Genomic DNA, 22,923 nt, shown 5'->3' with positions numbered 1-22,923 from the left:
ATTTGGAACTTAATAGCGACGAGGAGTCTGGCGTTTAAGCTACTCAATACCGATTTAAAAACGACACGACTACAAAAACGACAATTGGCGTTTTAGTAAAACGACTATCGCAATAAGGGTGAATATGATTGATTTATATTTGTATTTAAATTCCGAAAGATTCATTTCATTTTGAATTCTTGTGTCTTTACCGAGCAGCTGATTGTGAAACGCCAAAACCAGTGCACTAACTTTGTAGCCGAAATTTTTAAACTACGTCGAAGGGGAAATTTCAACTACTTTTGTAGTTAGATTTAACCAATCAGTATCCCTTGAAGCGATGAAGATGGGTTTAGTGGTCAATGAGGGCAAGACCAAGTATATGCTGCCATCTAAAAAGGACATTGAACAACGTCTTGGACAATACGTCACCATGGACAGCTATAAGTTTGAGGTAGTTGCGGATTTTGCCTACCTAGGCAACTAAACTCAGACAACTATACCAGCCCTGAAATCAAACGAAGAATAACTCTTGCAAATCACTGCTTCTAAAAGACATTTGAGTAGTAAAGTCCCCTCTCGGGCATCTAAAATCACTATCTATAAGACACTCATCATCCCGATTCTCATTTATGGCGATGAGGCCTGGACCCTGTCAAAGAAAGATGAGAGCGTATTAGGATGCTTCAAGAGAAAAATTCTTCGGGTGATTTTTGGTCCCGTATGCATAGATGGAGAATGGAGGAGAAGATATAACGTCGAACTGTAGGGGCTGTACAGCGACACTTCCCTAGTTAACAGTATTAAAGTCCAACGAGTTAGATGGCAACGCTCCAGCCCAAAGGTCTTCGAATCTAATCCCGAGGGACGGTGCAGTAGAGAAAACCACTACTCAGGTGGCGCACGCAGGTGGGTGAAGACCTCAACCAACTTGGCGTGTGAAACTGGGGCCTGATTATGAGGTTCGTGACGGAATTCGCGGCGAAGCGAACATATTTCTTCCTATAATCCAGTGATTTCACACTTTTGGTTTGACTTTTTCTTCCTATATTCCAGTGATTTGATAGCTTTCCAAAGAAAATTTGTTTTATTTTGATTGAATTTGTGAAATTTACGGTGATTTGTGCAAAATTTTATATTTTACTGTGGATAGTGGATAAATTATAAGATAATTAAAATCAAGATAACTCACATTTATATAGAATTACAATCAAGAAAGAATCCACGAAATCGAACAGTGAACACTATTTCGCCTGTGAGTTCGCCAAAAAAAAAGCTATCGGATTTCAATTCGCCAACAAACATTATGACATTTTAAATTTGCCGAATTCAATTCAAAACGAAGAAGCAGAAAACGAAAGCAATGGGCAGGTTCAGACAACATAAGGACTTAGTTTGCAGTCAACTGCATTCTTTGAACGCACATTTTAAGCAAGGTCATGCATTTCAAACTCAGAACTTTACTTCACTAACTTCTACCTTCAGTTCATCGTACAAAAACTGCAAAAAAACAATATTGTCTACAAAACACTCCTCAGGCAAGCTACATGTCAATTAACATTTGTGTTTTGTATTGTAAGAATATATTACTTATATAACATTGGCTAGAAAATAAAAAAATCATAGAAAAATCAAGTTCAACTTTCAGTTGAAAGAAAAGACATGGTTTACTGTCATTTTGACATACATAAGCTGACTTGACTTGATAGTAAGGGAGATTTTTCTTGACTAACATTCCAGGCAACTTTTCATTAAGGTTGCCTTAATTGAAAGGTAATTTTTTTGGCAGCTAGCCAATCAGACACCAGAAACTTGTCTTACTCTTAAGTCCCTTATGTCGCCTTAACCTGCCCAATAATTGAAAATGGCATAACGATTCGCCGCGAATCCCATTATCAGGCCCCTGGAGACAGCTAGGGACCTAGCTGGCTGGAGATGCATGTTGGTTGAGGCCAAGGTCCGCCCGGACTGTAGCCACCTTAAGTAAGTTTTTAAATAAAGTAAATATAAAATATTAATGGCTTTTATTTGCATTGTGTTGATGCACACACCAGCTAGCTGTAGGTTTGCAGTTCTCACAGTTTGGGAAATTCTGGTGTCGAAGCTTAGTTTTTGAATGTGTCAGCTTTTTAAAGAATATTTTTTTATTCGAAATGTTATAAAAAATACATTTGGCTTGGTGAAAAATTATTTTAAATACTTTGTCCCTTCCCTCAACTACAAAGAAGAAGTTGCAACTTGTCACGAATCAAGTGCAGTGCATTTCATTTTCCTCTTGTCAAATTCAAATCTCACCAACTTACTCTGGTCGAATTCAAATCACTTAAAAATCGGAAATGTAGAACCTGAAAATGTTTTTTTTTCGTTTTGAGTTCGAAAAAATGAAATCGATAAAAGTGAATTTCAGAACTCCAATTTATGTTTATTTTGAATCAATTTCAATTCAAGTGCAAGTGAAATGTAGAACCTAGCTGATAAAATTGTTAAATTATTATTTTGTGTTTGCTACTTGAGAAAAGAACAAAATGTTAAATCGATCCATTTTCGTCATTCATAATCGGTCTAAGTGGGGGCTGTCGTTTTCTTTTTTAAATAGATTTCAGTTAATCTCTTAGACTAAGATAAAAGTACATAATTTAATTGTTGGTGGGAACTATGTTTTTAATACACATACGACTTGTAGTGCTTGCTATATTTATAACACATTCCAATCCCACGGGCAACTTAGTTGTTCGTTAGAAACGACGCTGACTATTCTGCTGAGTTAGTCCACGAGCAACTTATTTGCTCGTCATTGGAAACCACGCTCCATTAGTGTGGGAACATTTTTAGGTAAATAATTGATTGATTGAGAACTAATAAAGCAGTCAAACTTAAAAGACGTGTTTTTATATCAGACTATTACAAATAGAATGTTTTATTGTCTTACATTAAATAAAACATATTTAATTACAATTAGGAAAGAATTATTCAAATATTATTTAATACAAGAGATTTGAACATGTTTCTTGAACAATTAGAATAAAAATCAACCCTGCTAAAAATTAAATTAGCCTCCTTGATACAACGGGAAATAGGTTCATTTCGACCATAATTGCTACGATGAAACTGTTCATAAATAAGAAATCGACAACGTGTTGTTCTTGATGGAGCATTTCCTCCAGTTACTAATGATAGTAACGGGGGACAATTAATATGATACGTTATGATGTCTCTAATAAACATCACTGAAAAGTATACTCTACGATCTTGAAGAGATTGTATTCCAAACAGCAAACACCGAACACTATAGGACGGTCTTGGAATCCTCCATTTCAACTTAAAGAAAGCATATCTAGTAAAATTCTTTTGAACTCTCTCAATTCTATCCCTTGAATTATTATAATAAGGATTCAAGACTATGCTGCAATACTCTAGAACCGACCTTACAAAAGAATTATATAGTGATTTAATGTATATATCTGCAAATTCTCTGGTGTTGCTTTTGATAAAACCAAGCATTTGATTAGCTTTATTAATCATATAGTCGTAGTGAGGTAAAAATGACAAATTGGTATCTAAGATAACTCCTAGGTCTTTCTTTGCTCTCACTCTTTTTAGTTTTATGTGTTTGATGTTATAAACAAATAAAATTGGGTTGTAATTCCTGAAACACGTATCGTCCCTTGGCTTCATGTCACGTTATTCGTAATATTGGCTCTGAAGCTTGAAAAGTTCTTTGTCTTTAAAACATTCCCATAAAACGCACACCCTAGCCCGCTAGTGAAATAAAAATATAAGAAAACATAAAAATTTTTGTTTGTATTTGTGTTTATTTTTTTACTATTTTTTTGTTTTGATTTTTATATTTAAGTTTATTTGAAAATATCTTTTGTATTACTATACATTTTTCATTACATTTGTTTTTTATTATTATTATTTTTTGTTTGTTTTAATTATTAAATTTAAAGTAGGTATTTCTTTTTTTTTTAATTTTTTAGTGTTATACAGAAACAGCTCTTAATCTAGTTAAAAAAAAAAAAAACAAAAACTAAACTATTATCAATTAGCTTTAATCTTAAATCATACATAAATGTTGGTTGTATTTTGTTTTTGTTATTCATTTCTTTTGTTCTAGTTCCTATCAGTAGTTTGTTTTTAAATTATATTTTTGATTTATCCAATGCTTTCCTTTCGATGGTTTTTTTCTTTTGTTGTTGTTGTTGTATGGACACAATAAGCTATTTTTTAATCATGGCATTGGAAAACGTATTGGTTATATATATTTTTTGTGTGTGTTTTTTTTTTAAAAGATTGTTTGTATTTATTTTAATCTTGTTTGATTTTATTTCACTTTTATTTTTATTTTCATTTCTATTTTTCGAAAAATATAAATTAATATCACTTGAAAAATATGTTTTATTTTATTGTGTTTATTTGTTTTTGGTAATTTTGTTTATTTCATTATTTTACCTCCATTTGATTGAAATTTAAATGTTTCTTTTTATTCACGTTTTAAGTTAAACATAAAAGAAATTCCTAATAATTTTGCGCAAACAACTCTTACCTAACTTGAAAAATTTGTCGTCAGTATAGAATTGCAAGAAACTCAAGAGCAGAAATAAGTGTCGAATAAAAGATATATAAGAAATTTATAAATCAATTATAATCCTAAGTCTGATTTTTCAAGAATCTAAGAAACGTTTTGTTCGACTTCCCTTACAATTCTATTCCTTTTTTGTTTGAAAAGGATAACAAGCAATATCCAGAAATCTCAATGGCAGAAATACTGGTCTCTATCACGGGTTCAGTTTGAGACAATTTGTACTACGAATGCAAAGAATATGTATCATGTCCTCAGTCGTTGATAAATGGTTGCCACGGAATTTGAGTGATAGTAAATTTCACGGTCTCTACCATTTCAAAAATATTTTTGTTCAGAATGAAAATAGGACACTTTTTTGTTGCCATTGTTAATACAAATCAATTTCAAAAATCGACAAGTCAATCAAGAAATTCACCAACATTTTTTGAGAAGAATAATGTCCGGGTGGGTTTTTCAAGATAACATAACATTGTTTGTCATATTTTTTCGTCGACGATAACGATTGTCACGTATCTGTTATTTGCAAGTGTTATCACGCCATGATTTCCAATTTTTTGTGGTCTGAATTGCAAGAGAGATTTTGACCAAATGTGGTTTTAACAGGATGGAGCCACAAGCCACCACACAACACAAGTTATAATCAATTTGTTGAAGAGTAAGGTTGATGAGCGTGTTCTCTCAAGAAATTGGCCGCCTTGGTTTGGTGTGATTTAATACCTCTATTATATTTTCTTTTGGGGCTACGTTAAGCCATTCGTTTATGTCAACAAGCCTACGACGTTGGAAGAGTTCGGACTCACCATTGAATGCTTAATAGCGTCCGAAATGAGTGGCCAAGTCATCGAAAATTGGGTCCAACGAATCGACCGCTGCAAACGTGCTCGCATTGATCATATGAACGAACTCGAGTACCATTCATAAATGTTTCGAAAAAAGTTGTTCTAATTGGAAAACCCTTACGGCTAGCCTTCTGCTAACTTAGCGTCTCGTCACACGCAAACCAAAGAAAAAATTGGAATTCATTTCAAAAATACATTTCGACGCAGGAAATTCGTACTACGAATAGCAACAAAAAAGTGTCAAATCCAAAAATTGAGTTTGTGAAAAAAAAACTGATTAAGATGGCGCAACAGCTTGTAAAAAACCAGGTCCTATTGACTTACAACTCTCAACCTTTTCTATTTCTGTTTGGGAAAAATGTCAGAATGAAGGGGACCTACAGTTTTTATGCGATTCTATACTGATTGATTAATTTGAGAAAGAATCAAGAATGAAATGAATGAATGAAAAACTGCATCTTAATAATTGATCTACGACTAAAGTTGTGATAGTAGCTTGTTGCCATTCTAAACACGAATGTTCTCCGAACGGGTCTTTGAAAATATGAAGCTGACTTATTCAATTATCAACAAATACGATCGTCGTCGTGGAAAAATGCATACAATTTTCTATTATTGCAAACAGATTTGTTGATTGTTTTTTTCGATATTCGTTCAAGTTTCAGATTATGATGAAATTTTTGAAAGGGCACTTTGAAAACAATGTTCACAAGAGATGATTCACCTCAGAATGGAAGTCATACTATAATTGGGTCACAGTTTTATCCAATCGAGTCATGAAAATGTTTGTTTCCAGATTTAGAAAATGACTCCGAAATTCTCAACACTTTTGTTCTTTAATTCATTTCTTTTCAAAATATCCATTTTTGGTAAACCATTCATTTTATTTTATTTACTAAACCGTTTTTTTTTTCTGACTCGATTCGATTCAGCAGTTGGCACTCTAAATGAAGAATGTGTAATAGTCAACCACAGCCCTGTAGATAAAACGAAGCATGTTCTCAGAGCAGGTTACTCAGTAGAGTAGGGCTTAATAGCTTCTTGTACAAAATTACAAATTTGTTCCCTGTAAAAAATAGAGAACCTGCTCGGAGAAACTGATAAGAGCTCTGTTTTACTCATACAACCCTCAGTTACCTATATTGCAAGGCGTTTTATGCTTTGAGATGGATCAATGTTTTTTTCTCTTTATAAAGAAAGAAGAGAAGACCTCCTTAAGTTGTAAAACGAGATTTAGACTAAATCTACATTATTACTAGCGAATCGAACTCAAGAAAAGTTTTCGAAAAATTACTTGTGTTATGAAAAAACTCATTTCGAAAAAGTGGATATCTGAATTAAAGATATTTAATAATTTAGTAAGGTCGTTCGCAAATGGTGGTAGTAAAAAGGTCACTTACTTTACTTAACTGATGATTCGCTAATTCATAATATTGGTCATTATTTCATATGAGTTTTCTTTGCATTTTTGACCGAAGTTCTAATCAAATCTCATTATTCAATAAATTTCAATCAAATCGAAGATGTACGACATTAAAAACTTACAATTATTACATTTTTAGTTTCAATTGGAAAATTTGAGAAAACATACAAAAAAAATAATCTAAATTGTTTAACAAGAAGTCTTTAAAATTACTATTTGTTTCTTTTGTTTCATTTGTAATGGAAGATTCAACTGTTAATATGCATTTTATGTAATTTATCTAATATTGAATTGCAGAAAGTTATGAAAACAATTAAAAGTATTTATAATTATTATTGGAGCAGCTGCACACGTTTTTCAAGTCTTGATTTAAAGTTTGATATAACTTTTATCTTTTTGTTTTTTGTATTTCGTTCGTTATAAATAAATAAATAATACAAAACAAAAAAGATTGATATCGGACAGAAGAGGAGAGAGAATTACAACTTGTGTATTTTTTTTTTCTTTTAATATTTGCAGTACAAAAAAGATAAAAATAAAAAAATATAATGACGCGATTGACTGTTTTACACTTGAATTTATGTACAAGAGTTTGTTGAAAATGTGAATGACTTTTTAGTTTGTAATATATTTTTTTTTGTTTTTTTTTTTTTTTGTTTTATACACAAAACCAATTAAATATGTTTTAAAGTGATTTTTCTTTACTTTCTTTTCTTTCGATAGTATTTTTATAACATAATAGTTTTGTTTTCTTTTTTTTGTTGTTGTTTTTATTTTAATTTATTTCTTTTTTTGTATATATCCCGTAAATTTAAATAATTTTTCCTTGCGCTAGCGCACGGATAATTTGTTTTAATTTCAGCTTGTGGTACTTGAACAGATGCGTTGTTGCCTTAACCATTCCACGAATTCATCCAGCATGACGGGCCCTAAAATATAATTATATATATTGAATATTATCAATATAGATATTGGAATCATTATAAACTTAAAGCTAACTTAAGAAACTAAGGAAACTGGAAGATAGTTTTTAATTTTGTTTAATTCATACAAATTTAAGGGAATCGCAGGAGATAAACAACTTTTCTTAGAAAGAACAACATACGATCAAGTTTTACTTTAAGTAAACCGTTGAGTATCTAATGAACTCAAACATTATAGGGTGAGTCAGCGAATAATAAGGAAATTATATAAATTTTAAGTGCGTTTCCAGTTCTTAGTTAAACTAGAGTTAAAGCAATCGTCTTCACTCAAAAGGAAATAAGATAGTTGACTACTTAAATTTAGATTTTAAATTCTGGTGTTTGTTGCTAGTGTTATGTCCCGAAAAAAAAAGATTTTGAAAGAATTTTTCATATTAAACATTATCAATGATTTAAGAAAACTTATCAATGTAATACAATCTGTGATGTATATAGTTAAATATACACTACAACTTTCATAATGCAGTGTTCTCTACTTTATTTTAAAAAAATAAGAAATTTTGTGTTTAGTTTTATTTGTCAGTCCGTTGTGTTATTTAAATTTGAAATTCTTGCGAAATATCGCCGACTCAACGTCAAATCCCACTTTGAATTTTAATGTTGGTAATAAAGTTAGTTGCGGGTCGCACAATGGTCGCATTCACAAAGCTAGTGGCTACGTAGTCAATTGATAATGATTGGCTAAATCTCACTACAAGAGTAATTGAAATTTCCCCTCTGACGTAGTGTAAAAAATTGGGCTACAAAGTTAGTGGAGAATGATTTTGACTTTTCACAATCAGCTGCTCGGTAAAGTTTGACGAATTCAAAATGAAATAAATTGTTAAATATTTAAATACAAATATAAATCATTCAAATTGTTTCTTAAATTTGATTTTATTGAATCAAAAACACAAAAGATAAGTTAAAGTTATCAAATCAAAAATGTTTCTTATTTATATATTTGCATTCGTCAATAATATGACAGTTCCAAATTGACTAGCTTTGTAGTGTAGTTTTGCATTCACAAAGCTAGTTGAATTTTGACTACGTAGCCACTAGCTTTGTGAATGCAACCAATATGACGGCCACTATAACTGAACCAGAGCTTGGGTTATGTTTGTTGTCTATAAACGTGCTAGACCAGTCAACATGTCAGTCCTATGGTGATTTGTTTTTTCTTTTTTTTGTTAATCTAAAGTTTATTTTTATTTATACATATTAGACTTTGATTTGTTAAAATATAGTTTTTTGATATTCGAAATTACAAAAAAAACATTAATCCTGATTATAATCTCAAATTTCGTTTTTTCGTCAGTCCTGTGTCAGGTATATTATTATTGTTTTTCATTTCATGATCATTAATACTTTTAAGATGAATATTGATAGATTTGATTTGAATTGGTTTTGATTACTTAAAAATATTTAGAAAAACTATGTGAAAGTAATAAAAGATAAGATAAGATAAGAACGTTGCGTAAAATTTCAAAAGTCTGTTTTGCAAGCTGATATAGTATTTTCTCCCAGTATTACATATTAATAATTATTTTGAATTGTAACTAAGTGATTTTAATACTTTGAAACACACATGTGCCATTATTAAATCGTAAGAAATTTTAACTCATTTTTATTAAATTTCATTATAATACTTTCAAAACTGTGTATTTTATAAGTACTGTTCTACCTCGTCAGTCCCCTAGCAGTCAAGTTCTGAAATTTTTAAATATCTTACAATGTACTCAAAAAAGTGACTGGCCCGATTGGGAACTATATATTAATTAGATGAGCTATCATATACACCCGAATTTGTAGAAGTTTGATTTAATAACTATTATAAACAAAATGTCCTCAAAAGTAACCCAAATTTTGTATAATCACCCATGTATATAAGTTTATTATCTGTGATTATAGGTTGGTCGATGTAATAAAAGATTCTGTGCTTTAAAATGTGATGTGATCATAGACAAAGAAGCAGCCAATGGTTCTACAAAAAGCAAATGTTTAGTGATTGTGGCATAAATTTTATTCGAAAGTTATGCTATAACAACCTTTCAGTCAACGACAGACGTCCAGATTAACGTTAGACCATTTTCTTTTGCTGAAATTGAAGACATGGATTTGGGCGAACTTTGGATCATACAGGATGGCGCGTCGGTCGTGTCTCGCAGCTTATGCTACAATCGATTTTTTGGGCACTAAATTCCCAAACCGTTTATCAACTGTTTAGTGATGTAAATAAGCTTTTTAAGCTTAACCAAGCACATCAACAAAATCTTGAAGTAACAGAATAGGCTACTTAAATCTATCAACAAATCTAAAACCATAATTTTTGAATTATGAAAAATAATGTTTTTAAGTTTATAACAAAATTAATTTAATAAGTCATAAATTTCCCAAGGAAGGAACATTTTAGATCAACTTTCAAATTTTACTTCCTCAGCTTGACTTCCAGTTTTAAGTTTGCTTTTAACTCTATAGTTGGCCAACTGCGGACACTGAACACAATTAATTGTAAGGATAAATCAATGTAAGGACACTGGTTAAAACTCTTTTTAGGGGGATAAAGTTAAATTATTGTAACACAGGATATGAAATCCCGGGTCTAACATTTACCTATACATAAATAGCGGTAGTTTTATTGTAATCGCTTCTTTTACAGCTAATTAAGGGAATGAGATGTTTGCGCAAAGCAAGGAATCGTTGATGATTCTAAGGATCACATCCATCGTATTAGTTTTTAGTGACTACTGCCAGTAAGAATCTTCGCTCAATTGAAGGTCTTATCGCCGAAACTGAAAGCTTTTTATTGGGAAACAAATAAATCGTTTAACAAAAGTCGTATTGATATATTATTTGAAATTATTGCGTTGATCTTGATGCAGATTACGTTGATGAATAGATCCAATTTTCTTGGCTACACTGTGGACTTTTAAGACTATTTGTTAAATAGTTTATCTTTGATCTAACCTATAGAGATGTTATAGAATTACAGATGAAGCATTATACAAAGCATAGCAAAAAGTTGAGCCAAATGATCTGTTTCTTAACAAACAGGCAGATTTTTTGTATACGTTTCTGAAAAATGTCGCATTGCCAGAGTCAGAGAATTAAAGGTTGATACATTTTTTTATATCTAAAAGCCAAATAGGCCCTGTCACTTTTATTATTCTCTGAAATAAATTAAAATACCTGATTTTTATTTTAGATAAGAAGTTAAGATGAAAACCTAATATTTAAGGTGGTCAATAAAGCCACTGCCGCTCATTTCTTTTGCAAAAAAAAGTTGTACGCCGTCTAAGAAACCAAAAAACACACAGGGTTAACTGCTAGTTCATCAGACCGATCCCTTAGTAGACTCTTATTACAATTATCCTAGTGATCTAAGAAATTCCAACATTTAATGTTTCAAACCCTTTACCAATTGGTTAAATGAGTAAGGTAAATCTTTAGATTCTATACTATTGATCTAAGTGTCTTGGTTTTTCGGCTCAGCAGCTACCTTGACTTAACCTTAGGCTTTACAGCCAGACCAGAACAGGTACAATAGACAGTATTTAGTTTTGGAAGCATCATTCGGTTATTAATTCTCAATTGAACAGTGTTACCGAGATCGGAATTTAAAGAGAATTTTATACCCTAGCGTTGAAATTTTACATTTGAAGGGCGAGGATGTGAAACTAGAAACGAATATGAAAAACTGGAGGTTTTGTCATCGGCTAAACAGTTGAACAATTTTAAACTATTAGAAAGGTTATTTCTAATCCAAAAAATATTAATTAATACCAAAAGCAAGTATTCCAGATAAGATGACTTAGTGCCAAACTCTATTAAATGTTTTTACAAAATCAAGTGCAATAATCGTCCATTATCTAAAACGATTTAAAGATTTGTTCCATTGTTCGTTTAAATAAGCCATCAAATGGGATTATTGTTAGGAATACCATAATGTCGCTTAATTAGAAGCTGTCGTTCTTCAAGGTATTTCCTGAGCTGATGGTTAAGCGTTTCTATGAGCTTGAAATGAGAAGACATAAGTGCGATTTTCCAATAGTTGCAGGCAGATGAAGGTACTGTCGTACATCCATTCAGAAAGAAAGATTAATGTAGAAGAAATTGAAAAGCTTACGCAATGGCCAAACCAGCATTGAAGAAGACCTCTTCAGAATAATAGGAGGAATATTATCCGGGCAAGTGAATTTGTGGTTGTCAAGATCTTTCAATACTTTTACACCTACACGAATACGGAAAAAGATTCGTTCCATACAATCGTTTACGCTCTTAAGTACAGGCACTCTCTGGCAGCGTCGAATTAACAGCAAACTAATTCTGTGTTACCTACAGGTCTAAAAAAAGTGGCGTTATTGTATAGAAGAGTTAAAACCTACGACGACGTATTGTTACGCTAAGTGGGTTTTCAAGTTTATTTGAACTTATTTCGGTTGAGGTGAGGCTGGCTTTGTAATTCCAAAAACATACGTCTTTGATTGTAATAACATCTTTACAGCTCAAATCAAACCTTGACTTTTCTTTTGGCTTATTAGATTTCCCTATTCAGGATAAAATTTCTCATTCCTCAAAGAATTACATTTGTCATCTGATCTATGCTGCAATCCATGTCAATATCAAGGAAGCATGGTGAACAGTTAAAGTTCCTGAAGAAGTCGTCGAGACTGTCCAAGTTGGCTTTTTTATATTGTACACATTTTCAGATATGAAGCAATGGTCTCATGTGCCTAAAAGTTATAATACACTGATCACAAATTTAGCTAGGGTGTTGACAGATTGACCTAAGTCAGAAATCGGAGTTAGCTCATCTATTTATATACCATTGGCCTATGTTAAAAGTGTTTCTTATGCGTTTATGATGGTTTTCAGTTGTTACTTTGTAACCGGAATGCACTTTAGGTCGCTAGATCGAATAGAGTGCGGCTAACGAAAGGAATGTTTTTAGAGCAGTGGTGGTGTATTTCATTATTTTAGACTTTTCTAGGCCCTCTAGAAAAATCTGTTAAAGCCCCACTCTACAGATAATGTTAATCAATTTTCAAGCATTGAAAGTTGCGCTACTTATGATTCCCTATACAAATCTATTACTTTTTCTCAAACGGCTTTCAGTGCTTAAACGTCTTTTTAAGACTTTCCCCGAAAATCTTTTTTTTTCAATTCAGTTTTCGTTTACTATTTTATATATATTGTTATATTTAAGAATCAATTTTTTACTCAGACATGAATTCAAACCCTTTTATTTGAATATGTAGCACCTAATTAAATAAAGAAGAAATAGTTATACTTACATGCCCCATCGATGTCATAATTTAACAAATCGTTGCTTATTGTTCTTGAGAACTCCAATATATTACACCATTGATCTTTATTTATTACTTTGTACTTTGACTGGTCTAGAAATTGTGCGAATTGTGGATATAATGGCCAGTGTTTGCCTAAAAGTAATTGTAGCATTGCCTTGGCTGTCACTATATCCATACTTCTTTGATCTGAGTCCTATAATAAATAAATAAACATTTTTAACTCAGGACCTAAGTAACAACTATAAATAATAAAAATATACTTACCTTAGCAAAGTCATAGGCATATCTGTATATGCTTTTAAATATATTCGAGTCATTTAGTATACTTTTTAAATATTCCAATTTTGATTGCATTTTAGCTGGAGAATCACACTCCAATTCAGTTAAGCCTTTTAACCATTCATATTGACTAAAGAATCCCATTTGTGTGGCGCCCATTTTATAGGCCAAAACTAACATTACTACATTTTCTGGCTCAACGCCAATGTCCTCACAGAATTTTTCCATACCATCCGGACCTTAAATTAACAACAAAACACAAACAACAAGTAGTTGTTGTTCAAAAAAAAAAATAAATAAATCAATATCAATTAATTGAAAAAACAAAATCGAAAATCAATTAAAACAAAAGAAAAAAGATTACCTAATGTGTCTGGTTCGTCGGGACTTGTGTATTCTCTGAACCACGCAATGCATTTTTTTGAGCTAAATGAATCCTCGGCTTTTATGTGGCGTCTGAAAAATGTAATTGAATAATATTTAAAAATAACCAACGTAACATAAGTGACAACAAGAAAATAGATCAAAACTATATTAAAATCTTTAAAAGGCATTTGAAATAGCACAAAAACAAAAAACCAATAACTTTCAAAATAATAATAGAAAATAATGCATTTATTTATATCACTGCTGCGGATGCGGCTGGGAATTACTTTTCTTCATCCATTTGATATGTTCCACGGTAAATTTATGTTCTCCGTTTAATTAAAAAAACAATTTGACAATAAAACAAATAAAAAATGATTTGTATATATTCACTTTTTTTGACATTCTTTCTTTTTCTTCCCAAACCGAAGAGACAGAGTTCTCACAGAATCACACAGCGACGACACGGAGGCTATAAATAGATTGTCAAAGAAAAAACTTTGGCCCACCTTCGAGTTTTGTGATAGATTCTGAATAAAGAACAATGCAGAGAGCGCACATCTGGCTGCGCTGATGGAAGGAACTTTCTGTATCGGTGTCAACATTAAAACAAAATCATAAATACAAAAAATACAATACGGTGTTTATTGTATCGTCCAAACAGTAGTGGACCATATCAAACATAAAATAATAGTACTGCTGTCAATTTTATCGATAAAAGATTTTGTTTTTGTAACAATTTGAGAATTGAAGAAGGCTTGCTTAGCATACAGTTTTTTTTTTTCAAGCATTGAAAGCGAATCATCAGTGATGCTTGAAATTAATGTTCTATGTCTGTGGAAAACACATTTAAAAATCAATTCAGTCATCATGTGGGGATGTTTTCAAACTAAATCTTAAACATCGGTTATAATCAATGGGTTAGGTCAGGTTTTACATACTACGTACTAGGATCACTCTGGGTTCATTGTGCTCCTTTGGATATGATAGGGATAAGAGAATGAAGCGGAAGGTTGGTGTAGATTTAGATTAGGGGCACCTTTCTAAACCATTCTGATTTTTAGAAAAATTTCAAAATGTCTGCCTTAGTGTTGTAATTCTTCTTTTAGCTAAGATTGGACAATTGAAAGCTGTCGTCTTTCGTCTCCTAGTAATCGCATTATATAAGCAGATCAGCTGATAACCATTCTAAACTGTTTGTATACCTATCAATTGGAATAATTAATGTCTGCTTAGTTGTTAACAGTGTCTTAGAAAACCTGCAAGTTTCAAATTCTTTCCCATTTATTGCTAAGACATGATGCGGACGAAGTATTGACTCTGGGTAATTTTGTGATGTTATTATATTTCGAGACGAAAATTCTCCGGGTGAATTGTGGAGGAGAAGATACAACGTTGAACTGTACGGGCTGTACAGCGACATTTATCTAGTCAAAAGCATTAGAATCAAACCAATTAGATGTCGATTCGATCTACACGATCTAGTAAAGCGAAAGAATGTTTTTAAATGCCATCTTGAGGGATGGTGTATTAAATGAAAAGAAAGCAGGGCTCAGCTGGGGTATGCAGGTGGGACAGTCCCTACACCAAGTTGGGGTGCAAAAGATAGGTCGATAGAGACCGAGCTGACTGGAGACATATGTTTATACCTTATTAAACAAAATTACTTACTTAATTAAAATAAAAGTACCTCAGCTTGAAATACATTGCAATAATCTGAAAGCTTTATTGGTTCTTCTAGAAGATGGTTAGATTGAAAGATACAAGACCCTCCTTGCTATTTATAAACTGTCCGTATAAATTTGTTTTGTATGGTTATATGACCAAAAGAAGCCATTTTCCAGTTTTTACACTGTATTGACACTTTCGCAGATAGATCGAAAGGGGCTAGCGAAAGGAATATAATCTATAACCCAAAATATAATAGCATGTATACTATACATAGAATAACGGATTTGTATATTGTATTATTTAAAAACTGAAGAAAAAACTACTGATGTTGATGGCAAAATATTTAATTAAAACTTGAACATATTCTATTCATACATGAAGCATCAAAAGTATAGAGTGAAATGTAGGTTTTAAGGTTTGTGTCATACAATACACTTAAAATGCCTGTGACCCCGAAGATGGAGATAATTTGGTTGGGACCATACTCCAACTTTTTTTTTTTTTAAGTATTGTCGGATACTAAAAAATAGACCCTCCAAACTGCACCCACTATGGAGAAATCAGTCTATTCAACAACGCATACAAGATTTACCCTGCTGTGGACTACACGTAAGATGTATGCTTGCTTATTTTCTTCATCAAATGTCATAAAGGGTAGAGAGAGACTATATCGTACACTAAGATAACTCGGTAAAAACTTAAAAGATCAGCCTTGGAACTTTCTTATTAATTGAAATCAATATTTCTAGACAAACAGAAACAGCCGTAGCAGAAAAACAAAGGCGAAATCATGTCCAAAATATAGAGAAAAAACTGTTGTAGCTTAAAGAACAAGCTACAACCGTTGCGTTCAGCACTTTTAAAGTCAGACACTGTCACAAGAAAACTGCAAATTTTGGTCAATAGATTTTTTTGTAGCATCTTAATAATGTTCGGTCCCAATCGTTTCTCTAATACTGAGGTACATGTGAGAACTGGTCAGGAACCAACAACGAAAGTAGCAGCGATATGGTCAAACGATTCAAAAAGGCGAGATGTGCAGACAAGTGTGGCAGCCTAGAAGTACGTTGCAGAGAGCGGCCGAGCAAGTATCAGGCATGGAGGAGTTGGAAAGGGCTGATATATAGTGAGTAATGGGATACATGACCTAAGTAATTACTTACTTTCTTAAGGTGGCGCTACAGTCCGGGGCGGACCTGGGCTTCAACCAACATGCGTCTCCAGCCAGCTCTGTCACTAGCTAGCTGTCTCCAGTTTCGCACGCCAAGTTGGTTGAGGTCTTTATCCACCTGAGTGCGCCACCTGCGTCGCGGTCTTCCTGAACTGCGCTGTCCCTCGGGATTGGATTCGAAGACCTTCCGGGCTGAAGCGTTGCTGTCCATTCGCTCTACATCACCCAGCCATCGAAGCCGTTTGACTTTAATTCTGTTAACTAGGTCAGTGTCGCTGTACAGCCCGTACAGTTCGTCGTTATATCTTCTCCTCCATTCTCCATCTATGCATACGGGACCAAAAATCAACTGAAGAATTTTTCTCTCGAAACATCCTAAGACGCTCTCATCTTTCTTTGGCAGGGTCCAGGCCTCAGCGCTCGAGAGAAGACTTTACTTCTCAATTGCCTTCTAAGTCCAAAGAAGCAGCGCTTTGCAAGAGTTATTCTTCGTTTGATTTCAAAAACGCTCCACTGACATCACGCTTTGATTTTCCAATTATGTTAATATAATCTGCGTATTCGAGTAATTGGATGTACCTTTGCAAGATTGTGCCTCTAGTGTTAACGGTTGAGTTTTGCACAATTCTTTCCAGAACGATATTGAAGAATTGAAGAAGTCGCATGACAGTGCATCGCCTTGTCTTAAACCTTTTTTGACATCAAATGTATCGGTGATATCTTTTCCAACCTTGAAAGAGCAGCGTGCATTCTCCATCGTCATTCTGCACAAACGGATAAGTTTGACATGGATGCCAAAACTAGACATTGCTCGGTAGAGGTCTTTCTTATAGATGCTGTCATACGCGGTTTTAAAATCGATAAAGGGATGGTGGGTATCGATTTGAAGCTCCTGGGTTTTTTCCAAGATCAGCCGTAGTGTGAATATTTGGTCGATAGTGGGCTTTTCCGGTCTGAAGCCATATTGATTAGGACCTATCAGGTTGTTGACGAACGTATCTCTTTTTTTATGTAACGGCAGACTATGCTGAGATTCCACTCATGGGGCATGCTTTCTTCCGACCATATTTTGCAGATGAGTTGGTGCATGCTCCCTACCAAGTCATCGCCTGCTGCTTTAAATAGTTCGGCAGCGATGCCGTCAGCTCCAGCAGCTTTGTTTGACTTCAGTTTAGATATAGCTATCTTCACTTCGTCGAGGTCAGGTAGGCGGAATTGTTGATCTGCGTCGTCTAGGTAGAGTGGTTCTATCTCCCTTACAACGTAATTCGGTTCGTCATCGCCGTTATATAATTTGGAGAAGCGGTCTTTCACATATTCTAAACATAGACTGCGGTTCTACTACGATGTTCCCCTAATCGTCTTTAAAGGCTTGGGTTCGTGGCTGGTACCCTTGGGAGGTGTTTTTTGCCTTCTGGTAAAATTTACGAACCTCATTCCTGTTGTGACATCCCTCTATCTCTTCGATCGCGCGCTTTTCGTGCTCTCTTTTTTTCAATCTAAGAAGCCGGTGTTCCTCTCTTCTCTTCTGCTTGTAGAGCTCGCGAGCAGCTCTGGTCCTTCTGTGCAGTGCCGTTGTGTATGCCTTTCGTTTCGCTGCGTGCGCTTTTCGCAAACCAGGGGTTTCGCTGATTTGGCCGTGTGAAACCTAGCACTTCAGAGGCGTCATCTTTAAAGGCTGCAAGGCAATGTTGCCACTGGTTTTCAATGCTTAATGCCGGCAGTATAGGGCTCCTTAAGATGTTATTAGAGACTCGATCAGAAAAGGACATGGCAGTCACTTGCGATTGTAGCCGTCTAACGTCGAATCTTCTCACAGTACTTAATTGTTAGGCTTGGATCGGGATATCCGTAGCCGTACCTTGGCTACAACGACGTAGTGGTCCGAGTCAATGTTGGCCCCTCGGAATGTTCGGTTATCCCGTATACTGGAGAAGTGTCTTGCGTTGATCGCAATGTGGTCAATCTGGTTGACAGTTGATTGATCAGGAGATTTCCATGTCCCCTTGTGGATATTAAGATATGTGAACTGCGTACTACCTACCAGAACGTCTCGGCCCGCAGCGAAATCGATCAGCTTGAATCCGTTGTCGAAGGTGGTGTCGTGCAGGCTATATATCCCGATTGTGCCACCAAAGATGACTTCTCTTTCTAGCTTGGCGTTAAAATCTCCTTAGATAATTTTAATGTCATAGCGAAGGCACTGCTCATAAGTCTTGTCCAAGAGCTCGAAGAATATGTCTTGGTGTCTTCATATTTCTCTTCTTCTGGGGCATGCGCGCATATTAGGCTTATGTTGGCGAATTTAGCCTTGATGCGGATTGTCGTGATGCACTCGCTTACACTGTTAAGAGACGTTGTCCTTATTTCGTTTGCGTGGGTTGTCAACAGTAAATACGTCCATATCCGAGGCTTGTTGGTGCTTCGCAAGTAAGGTATTTTTAACGTGGTCAGGAAGTCACCCGGCACAGGACGGCACAATCCCCAGCACAACTATGCACCCAATGTTCACCGCGGGGTAGTGCGAGTAGGAGTTGATAGACAGCCGTGGGTTTTGATAAAAACCTGTGGACGCTTGTGTCCTCTTGAATGAACATGTCTACCATTTGAAGAACCTAAGGAATTAAGTAAGATAAAAAAAGAGCAGCTCTTTCTAACCGCTGATCTATGCTTCTGTATGCATGAACGAGGGATACAGAAGAAGGATGGATTAGCTATACGATCGCTACAGTTACGCAGACTTTACTAGGAATAAATTATAAGAAGTCCAACGTCTGAGATGGCTGGGTCACGTACAGTGCGTGGAAACCAACGCCCCGGTCCGGTCTTCGAATCCATCCCCACAGGACAGTGCAGATGAAGACTATAAATCCATGATGGCAAATAAAATTAGAAAGTGACCTCACTCATGTTGGAGATATATAGAGACGGACCGAGCTAGATCGATAAGTTTATGGCCCCTTAAAACAAAATTCAGATTAAATTATACTATTTTTAAATTCTAAGCAAAAATGGTTTATAATAGGTACTAGTTTTCAACCCCCCGCCTCTCCTGATTCCAACAAAAAAAACGTGTCACAAGTCTTATTTCAAAATCAACACTCTAACTCTTCGAGCCAAAATTTTTCTATCAGCTCTTAGACTATTTGGTGACTGATCGCGAAATAAAAGTATAATTGGATTGCCACTTACAAAAGCTTGTTCCCCGGTGTAAAAAGCTACAATTTGACTTGAAAAATCTTAATCGCTATCGACCAACCTTATGAACCTTTACTCCTAGGGGTCTGAAAGAGGGATGATCTTACTCGGTGAACGGAAATGAGAGAAGCAAACCGAAGAATAGACACAGGTGCGTTAACATCTTCTGAAGCAAGCGAATATTTCAACTGACACCTTCTAATAATTTCGGGCTGTTGCTCACTGAAACAACACCCACGCTCTTAACGGGCTATGTCTCAAGTTTTAAGGATATGACAATGGATTTACATTAATTAAAGTGTGACTATTACAAGACTTACCGTCACATCAACCCACTAACCTACCCTAACCTCACTAGTGTAATTGGTATCTGTTATATTATTTAAAACATGTCATTTAAGTGCCACAAGATAATTGGTGTCAGTAGAGTTACTTGGAAATTGAGCATTTAGAGATTTTGGCAATAATCCCTTGAATCCCTTGAGTTTAATTCCATTTAATTTTTCTACTGAGAGATAATTACAAGCTGGGATATTGCTTTAAAGACTTATTTTTAAGAGAATTCGTACACCTTAAGATTTAAAAGCTTTATCGCTGATTTGAAATTTCGCTCAATTTGCATTTTAAAAGTCACAACATCATAACACAACAAAATTACCTGTGACTAGGAAAAGACCCTCTCTTTCAATATCGAACAAGTCGTAAAATTGATAAACATATTGTTCTCACTTCTCATTGCTGAAATTGTCAAATTAAGCATAAACATAAGGACTATTCCAGGCCACATTATTTCTTCATTAACAGTCCTAGAATCACATGAATACCTAATTTAATTTTTGTTGCAATAAGAAAATCTACATTGTATTTTATTCCAAAGCACCGCTCCTATCTTCCAAATTAAATACATATGTACTTTTTATATACGCCTCAGTCAGAATATAATTTCACAATTGACTCCTCAAAATTACTTGCAATTTCGTGCAATTTCAAAGAAAACAGAGAAATTACACTACAAAATAAGTAGGTACCTAGAACTAGCATCAATCAAATCAAACCCTCTTAGATAAAAACAATTTCTTAGATTTTACATTAACAACTTGTGTCCCATAATATTGTCATGAATGAGACGACAACAATCATGCAACCAAACCGGACACAAGCAAAAATACATATTTTCGCATAGAAAATTGATAACAAGTGATTTCCTTTTTACAATAAAAATAACAACAACAAAAACAGAAACAGAGCAAAAACCGGGTTAATTGTCCTCACCTCTGACTCAATCGATTATCCGGTAAAAATCTTAAGAAAATCAAGAAGCAGACACAAAAAACTATCCTTGAGGAGAAGAGAAACTTGAAAAACCCGAAAAAATACGACAAATTACAAAATGAAATTAAAGCAAAAATATCAACAACAACAAAAATAAAAATGAAAAACCAATACGGGAAGGGAATGGAAGGGACTTTTGTGTATAGTTTTTTTTATTTGTTACTATAAATTCCTACCTTGAGTAATTATTTCTCTGTCTCTTGGAGGTTTGACGTTCTTCTTCGCCGGGGACCATCTCAAGGTTCGATCGTCTTTTGCCGCGGGGCATGGCAAGAAGCAGATACACTAAATGTGTGTTGTTGTCCTCTTAATTGAATCCAAATTCGTCGTCTTCGTCGTCGTCGTAGTCGCCGTAGTAGGTGAAGAAGAAGAAGGTGGTGTAGTACTCTGCTTCGGCAACTGACTTCCTCCCGTTCTCGTACTCACTCTCGTCCTCCGCACGTTCACCACAAAAAATATTATCAAAAGAAAAGATTTTCTATCCAAATAGATGATTGTATGTCTCCAGCTTCCCAAACAGCACAATTATATGAATATCAAAATACAAAAAGAAAAACGCAATCTGAAATTAAAAAAGAAAATATGATTTTTTCTTCTCTCAAGCCAAGGAAAAAAGGGTTCCAAATCTTTTTGTTTTGGAAATGGAATATTCGAGGAATAATTTATATGAAAAAAAAGACCATTTACTGTGTAGGTTAGGTTTTGATTTGCCTCTAGATTGGGACCACTTTTCTCTCGGGACTTAATTTAGTTTTGGGAAAATTGATTCAACGTTCGACTTGACAATTTATAATTCACAGAAAGTTATCAAATTTATTGTACAAAGAAAAATATTCAGATTAATGAAAAAAAAATATCTTTGGGGCGAAGCCGAAATTTGTGTGAATTTGACAGAAGCACAAGCGAACACAGCAGCAGCAGGGGCGAGAAGTGAAATTTTGTTTGATTTGTTCGAGCTCTTGGTAGGGACACGGTACGGGGTAGAAAAAAAGGCAAGTTGGGAATTCTTAGGAAATTATTTTCATGAACGAAAAAGAAAGTTTTTTAGGTGGATTTTGGGAGAGCTTGGGAGTTGTGGGTATTCTTTTTGAGTGAAATTTAATTTATTTATAAATTTAATTACCTTTTGAATGCAGAAAAATTGTTAAAACAGCAACAAATTAGACAGAAAGTTTTCTTCACTTTTTTTTGGTTTTGGTTTGGTTGAGGGGAGTTTGTGTGTGTGTTGTGTGAAAAATGATGGTTTTTGTTCCGAAAATAATTATGAACTCGAACGAGACTCGCTAAAAGAAGGTTTGTTTAATTTCACAACTTAAGTTTAGTGTTCAGTAGGTAATGCAGTGTATTTTTTGGTAGAATAAGGGCAAAGCCACACAAAGTCCTTTTTGTAAAAATCACTCTACTGAAGTGAAAAATTCAATCCGTTTACATTCTAGATACGATTTAGGAGTCAATTAATAGGTTCGGTGGAAAAATAATAATTTCATTTTAAAACGTTATCTCTAGTTTCTAGGACTCAACAGACTTTTTTTTTCGAAAAAAACCTAGGGTCATCTATTATTATAAAAGTTGAGCAAATAAACAAAATACAAAAATCATGAAGGGCGTGAAGGAATGAATGATATGACTTCCAGAAGTCTCTATCTAGTAGGCCAATGATGTAGTTACTCGCTAATAGCCCATTGAAATCATGCATTATAATTATTGTGACGGGTGTATTTTTTAGACGCGAGTTAAATAATAGAATTGTTTACGTTTGAATTTTGAATCAACTTTATTATTAAAACTGTCAACTACGACTGGCAGAAC

At 34.1% G+C, this 22,923-nt stretch overlaps 1 protein-coding gene across 5 annotated transcripts; it reads right to left on the bottom strand.

Moving 5' to 3' along the window:
- Positions 1 to 3,935: 3,935 nt before the first annotated feature.
- Positions 3,936 to 22,350, bottom strand: LOC129940476 (DCN1-like protein 4). Of its 5 annotated transcripts, none has more exons than XM_056048824.1 (6): positions 22,238 to 22,350; positions 21,291 to 21,676; positions 13,741 to 13,832; positions 13,362 to 13,615; positions 13,083 to 13,290; positions 3,936 to 7,755 (listed from the first exon to the last, which is right to left on the bottom strand). In XM_056048824.1, the coding sequence occupies exons 2-6, from the start codon at positions 21,380 to 21,382 to the stop codon at positions 7,685 to 7,687; spliced, it is 717 nt and encodes a 238-aa protein (XP_055904799.1). In that variant the 5' UTR covers positions 21,383 to 21,676; positions 22,238 to 22,350; the 3' UTR covers positions 3,936 to 7,684. The 5 variants fall into 5 exon arrangements, with proteins under 5 accessions (XP_055904799.1, XP_055904800.1, XP_055904798.1 ...); XM_056048825.1 differs by lacking the exon at positions 22,238 to 22,350 and adding an exon at positions 21,795 to 22,038; XM_056048823.1 differs by lacking the exon at positions 22,238 to 22,350 and adding an exon at positions 21,802 to 22,038.
- Positions 22,351 to 22,923: the final 573 nt, after the last annotated feature.

Source organism: Eupeodes corollae, chromosome 1 (genome assembly GCF_945859685.1).
Source record: "Eupeodes corollae chromosome 1, idEupCoro1.1, whole genome shotgun sequence".
Taxonomy (NCBI): Eukaryota; Metazoa; Arthropoda; class Insecta; order Diptera; family Syrphidae; genus Eupeodes; species Eupeodes corollae.
The sequence above is the reverse complement of the archived record's forward strand: the minus strand, read 5'-3'. Positions and strand labels throughout refer to the sequence as shown.